The following is a 6480-nucleotide window of genomic DNA, read 5'->3' as shown; positions in this document are numbered from 1 at the left end:
CAATCAGGCAGCAGCAGAGACAAAAAAACAAAACAAAACCCCACAACCAAATACAGTACAGTACTGTGTTAAATGTGAACTACTAAAAAAATAAAGGGAAAGCAGCATTTTTCTTCTGCATAGTAAAGTTTAAAATCTGTATTAAGTCAATGTTCAGCTGTAAACTTTTGAAAGAACCATAATGTTTTGTTCAGAGTTACAAAAACGTCAGTTCATTCCATTCCCAAGTTGTTTGTAACTCTGAGCTTCTACTGTAGAAGTTGGTTCAATAAAAGATATTATCTCATTCACCGTGTCTCTCTAAAACCATAACTGACAGACTATGTTTAATCATTTTAAAGGCTGTGTTCTCATTGTGCGAATATCATTAAAAAAAACACAGCAACAACAAAAATTCCAAATAATCTCCTATGGAATCATAGAATCACAGAACTGGAAGGGACCTCAAAGGGTCATCTAGTCCAGTCCCCTGCACTCAAGGCAGGACTAAGTATTATCTAGACCATCCTTTCAGGTGTTTTGTCCAACCTGCTCTTAAAAATCCCTAATGATGGAGATTCCACAACCTCCCTAGGCAATTTATTCCAGTGCTTAACCCCCTGACAGTTAGAATGTTTTTCCTAATGTCCAAACTAAACCGCCCTTGCTGCAATTTAAGCCCATTGCTTCTTGTCCTATCCTCAGAGGTTAAGAAGAACAATTTTTCTCCCTCCTCCTTGTAACAACCTTTTATGTACTTGAAAACTGTTATCATGTCCCCTCTCAGTCGTCTCTTCTCCAGACTAAACAAACCCAATTTTTTCAATCTTCCCTCATAGGTCATGTTTTCTAGACCTTTAATAATTTTTGTTGCTCTTCTCTGGACTTTCTCCAATTTGTCCACATCTTTCCTGAAATGTGGTGCCCAGAACTGGACACAATACTCCAGTTGAGGTCTAATCAGCGCGGAGTAGAGCGAAAGAATTACGTCTCGTGTCTTGCTTACAATACTCCTGCTAATACATCCCAGAATGATGTTTGCTTTTTTTGCAACAGCATTACACTGTTGACTCATATTTAGCTTGTGATCCACTATGACCCCCAGATCCCTTTCCGCAGTACTCCTTCCTAGGTAGACATTTCCCATTTTGTATGTGTGCAACTGATTGTTCCTTCCTAAGTGGAGTACTTTGTATTTGTCCTTACTGAACTTCATCCTATTTACTTCAGCCCATTTCTCCCGTTTGTCCAGATCATTTTGAATTTTGATCCTATCCTCCAAAGCACTTGCAACCCCTCCCAGCTTGGTAATGTCCACAAACTTTATAAGTTTGCCATTTATCTCTTTGCCATTATCTAAATCATTTATGAAGATATTGAACAGAACTGGACCCCAAACCGATCCCTGCAGGACCCCACTCGTTATGCCCTTCCAGTATGACTGTGAACCACTGATAACTACTCTCTGGGAATGATTTTCCAACCAGTTATGCATCCACCTTATAGCAGCTCCATCTAGGTTGTATTTCCGTAGTTTGTTTATAAGAAGGTCATGCGAAATAGTATCAAAAGCCTTAGTAAAATCAAGATATACTACATTTTCCACTTCCCCCCATCCACAAGGCTTGTTACCCTGTCAAAGAAAGCTATCAGATTGGTTTGACACAATTTGTTCTTGACAAATCCATGCTGGCTGTTATTTATCACCTTATTATCTTCTAGGTGTCTGCAAATAGATTGCTTATTTATTTGCTCCATTATCTTTCCGGGTACAGAAGTTAAACTGACTGGTCTGTAATTCTCCGGGTTGTCCTTATTTCCCTTTTCATAAAGACCCCTCCACCCAGCAACTTCAGATTCCTAGCACAGATCTGAAGTATTTGAACCATAGGAACATTACTACTTTTTCTTGGACCAGCCTCTAGAGGAGAGGTTCCCAAACTTTTCTTATTGTGTACTCCCTTTGAGATCTACCAGCTCCCCATGTACGCCCTTCCACATCCAGCTGCCTGCCTCATCACTGAGACTTCGTGTATTCTTCTTAACACTACCTGTCTTTAGCCATCTGTTCATATTTCACTGTTATGTACAGATATAGTTATAGTGCAATGTATACAACTGAGAAAAAAACCCTGTTTCTGAGCTCAGTTAGACTGGACAGTTGCTGGGCAATTGAATCCGTGCTGTACGGTGACTGGAGGGAATGGCTCTGTACCTCAGCATCTCTGTAATCTCATTGGTAAAGCTTGAAGTAAATTAGCTACCATATTTATATAACAAATTCCCATGGAGTTTTAAAGTTTCATCTGAGTAATTTATTATGAAAATACAATAAAAATAAATAAACTCCACCATTACACAATTTCTTCCACATATCCCCCAGAGATGTCTCTCATACTCACAGGGGTACACGTACCACCATTTGGGAACCCCTGCCCTAGAGGGAGTCTTGACTCATCCAGAGAGTAATTCACAGGCCTATTTGCTAGGCAGAATATTGGCAGTTAGAACTGCAGTTCTATCCCTGGCTCTGAGAAGGAAGTGTGATCTAGTGGTTAGCAATAGGATAACAAAAACACATAGGTTTGGCACATTTAGTCTGACAGGCAGTGTAGATCAGCAGATAAAAATAGGGTCTATCATGTTAGAAACCTATTCCTAGAGTTCTATTCCCAACAGCAACCTCTTTGGTGATTTGTAAAATGGGGTGGCTACCACTTGACTACCTTCTAGGATTGAAGCATGAGGTCTTGGTCTGTAATCTGGGCTATGAAGTGCACAGAAATACAGTCTGTAAAGTTCCCAACTCAGTGCACCTTCCCTTAAGATCTGTGGATACTTTAACTCAGTAGAACAGGCAACCTGAATAGTCTTAAAAAGCTGAACAATCTGCAAAATCTAGTATGCTTTAGAGACTTGCAACTAGGTTATATAGTCAAGTCAAAGGGAATGTACAGGTATTAAAAAATTTGAAGGGTTCCTGAATGCAATATAAACACAGTGAATATTGTAATGTGAAATTTAAAAAAAGCCTGACAAGTATTAAGGCTATTAAGTATGTTCCCTAATTTCTAACAAAGTCCACCTGAATGCCACATAGCTCTTCCTCAGGTCAGTGCAGCTCTATGTTGTTTGAAGGCTTGTCCCTTCCACCAACAGAAGCTGGTCCAATAGAAACAAGGTGAGTGAGGAAATATATTTTCTTACCCTGGGACCAACATTGCAACAACAACACTGCAAATTCTTTTTTATTACTCTAGCTCAGGGGTTCTCAAACTCCATCCGACCCCTTTCTGACAAAACGGGGGTGGTGGGGGCAGCAGCAAAGCCCAAGCTCCACTGCTCTGGGCGGAGGAACCAAAGCCAAAGGGCTTTCAGCCCCAGGCAGGGGGCCTGTGACCTGAGCCCTACCATTAAGGAATGAAGTCCTTAGATTTCGGACCCGTCTGGTGAGACTCAGGCTTCAGCTTTGGCCTCATACAATGGGGCACTCCAGATGGTGAGGCTGGTCTTGGGCTTTGGCTGCTGACCCCAGAAAGTCGAACACCAGCCCTTGGCGACCCCATTGCATGATCAGGATCTCACCCTGTAAGTTCCCGCGGGCATGGGTCACTCCTTCACTTGTTCCTGTGTCATGCCTAGTTCAGCTACCAGTACAGTAAGAGAACCTGAGCGTCAGGCAGCAGCGGTGCTCACCACCTTGGCAATAGCACGCCTCCTCCACGCGTTCTGGCTGCTTCACTGCACTTCAGGACACGCCAGAGCAGGGGTGGGCAGACTACAGCCGCAGGCCGGATTCGGCACACCAGCTATTTCACTCCTGCCTCGATCTCCTGCTGGGGAGCACAGTCTGGGGCTTGCCCAGCTCTGGCATTCCACCTGGGGAACAGGGTCGGGGGCCACTCCACGCGGCTCCTGGAAGCAGCAACATGGTCCCCCCCTCCGGCTCCTACGTGTAGGGACAGCCAGGGGACTCCGCTCTGCACACTGCCCCCACCACAGGCGGTGCCCCAAAGCTCCCATTGGCTGGGAACCGCAGCCAAGGGGAGCTGCAGGGGCAGTGCCTGGGTGTCCCTTCTCCGACTGCGTGTAAGGCACGTGCCGCTGCTTCCGGGAGCCACTTGAGGTAAGCGCCTCCTGGGGCCTGCGCCCCGAGCCACTCCCCATGCCTCAACGCACTGCCCCAGCCCTGCTCCCCCCCGGCCCCGGCCCCGGCCCCGAGCGAGCCCCCACCCCCAATTTCCGGAGCATTCCCAGCCCTCCTGCAATTCCTGTACCCAGATGTGGCCCTCGGGCCCAAGCGGCCCCGGCCCGGAGGCTGGGTCCTGGCCGCGAGGAGCCGGGGCCGAGCAGCTCCGGGGTGAGACCTCGTGGGCCAGGCGGTACCTGCCGGGCACCTGCGGCGGGCGGGGCTTAGTGCCGCTTTCGCCGGGGGGCGGCGCTCCCCAGCGCCCGGCCTGAGCGCCAGGCGGGCCGGCGTCACCGAGGGGAACGAAGGGGCCGGGCCCGGCCCGCGCCTGAGCCTGAGCCTGAGCCTGAGCCTGAGCCGAGGACGAGGAGCGGGACAGCCGAGCCGGCCGCGCCCACCGTCACTTCCGGCCGAGCGGGGTTCTGCTTCCGGGTCACGCTGCCCTGACGGGGCTCCGAGCTGAGCGTTGCCTGCCTCGACCCGCTGACGCTGCCATGTCCCCCGCGGGACGCGCTGCCGGTGCCGGCTCCGGAGCTGCCGCCGCAAGGTAAGAGGCTGCTCCGCTGGCCGCTGCCAGCTTCTTCCCGCGAGACCCAGGGCGCCGCCGAGAGAGACCCACGCGTGTCCTGCCCCCCGCGGAATATGCCTGGCCCCTCCCGGGACCCGCCCGTCGCCGTGCCCCGCCGGGCCTCGCTGCGGGGCTCCTGGGGGCCGCGCCGGGGTGGAGCGTATGGCAGCGGTGGGCTCGCGGTCTCTGGACTGTCTAAGGGCTGGCTGGGGGAGGGGGGCAGCCCCTTAGCGAGCCGGACAGATTAATGGGAAGGTTTCTTCCGTGTGCGGCCTCGGTGAAACGGCCAGTGCCTGTAAATGGACCAATTTCCCGGCTGAGTCTTTCCATCCAGCCCCAGTAGTCTCTAAACAGCGACTTACTTTGTGCACGTATGGCGAGCACCGTTCCTGCAGCATGAAAGACTGCAGAGCATTAAGCCTATTGTGGTGCCTTGTTTGGATGCTAAATACAGGTTCCAGATGGTTTCAGCTAAGACAGCGTGTCCTTGTGGACAGTTCAATGAAACCCTCTTTTCTATGTGCAGCTACGATAGAAAGAAACAGCAAGATGGTTTGGGCACATAAGAATGGGATGGAGTATTAAAGACAAAATGTAATGCCGTTATATACATCAGTGTTGCATCCTCACTGTGCTGTTCTGGTCATGCCATTTCAAAAAGAGTGTTGCAAAATTAGAGGGGTTTTAATTCACTCTTCTCTTACGGTGACTTCTTTCCGTAGCTGCACAGGAATCCTAATTTTGACTATGGGGGGAAAGTTTGCTGTTCTGCAGACATTATGCAGCTGTGGCCTTTCCTTTCCTTAAAATCATGTAATTGTGAATCCCATTGTGCTGTTTGTGATGTGATTCTGATTGCTTACAGTATATTTTCACAAATTTTTAATTAAACCTTAATGCTTCTTATCACTTAAAATCTTAGGAGTGAGCACTCATTTGTGGCTTAGATGGTTTAAACTTTATGTAAAATTGGACTTTGAAATGGTCACTGGCCCATCAGCCTAGAATGGTCTGTTTTGTACTTTGTGGTACTGACTGTAGCAAGACCTAGATATTGACTGACCATAATTCTCAGTCCTGATTCATTTACCATCTGTAAGCATTTTAAACCTTTAAGTGTCTAATTGTAGGATAGCTTTTGAATTGGACTGTATTTAAAAAAGTATCCGTATTTTGCAGAATGTGTGTTAATAGGATTCGTGGAAGGATCTCCATGATAAGCTAACATATTGTTTCTTAGCTTTCATGTGCCACAGACTGAGCTTGTTGGTGTAAATAGCGGGCCCCACAAAAAGCTGATGACTGTCCTGGATTTATGGTGAGCTTGATCTGGGTCAGGATCCAAAGACAGACAGGAAGGCTGGGCAAAGCAGATTAGAAGATTTTCATTTGATAGACAAATTGAATCATTAAGATAAAGTGGTCCCAGAATGTCGTTCTCCTTGGGTATTGAGGTGTGTTAGAAATGTATACAGTACATAGATGTCAAAGGGATACTGGCAAGTCAAAATTGCCCCTGAATTAATATTTTGAAAAATTCAACCTGATACCAATAGACTTTTTTCCCCATGATTTGCCGTGCTAGGCTAGTGCAGGAGAATTTGAATGTGAAATTGACTAAAAACTACTTTGTCTCCCACCTGAGAGAAATGGAAAAAGTAAATGACATTAAAGGTGTAAAGCTAATTAGATTTGTAACATTTTCAGTTTTAATCTTTGCAAACTTGTAAAAATGATACTTAAG

The 6480-nt window shown here is 47.3% G+C and overlaps 1 protein-coding gene across 1 annotated transcript in view; it reads left to right on the top strand.

The window, feature by feature from the left end:
- Positions 1–4586: 4586 nt before the first annotated feature.
- The window catches only part of EYA3 (EYA transcriptional coactivator and phosphatase 3), a 121257-nt gene continuing 119363 nt past the window's right edge, over positions 4587–6480 (top strand). Inside the window, 1 exon segment of the mRNA XM_043506232.1 lies at positions 4587–4715. Within this exon segment, the coding sequence (XP_043362167.1) occupies positions 4663–4715 (53 nt within the window). The 5' untranslated portion in view covers positions 4587–4662.

The sequence above is a fragment of the Dermochelys coriacea genome, chromosome 19, assembly GCF_009764565.3.
Source record: "Dermochelys coriacea isolate rDerCor1 chromosome 19, rDerCor1.pri.v4, whole genome shotgun sequence".
NCBI classification, from domain to species: Eukaryota; Metazoa; Chordata; order Testudines; family Dermochelyidae; genus Dermochelys; species Dermochelys coriacea.
This window is presented reverse-complemented; position numbering and strand designations above follow the sequence as displayed.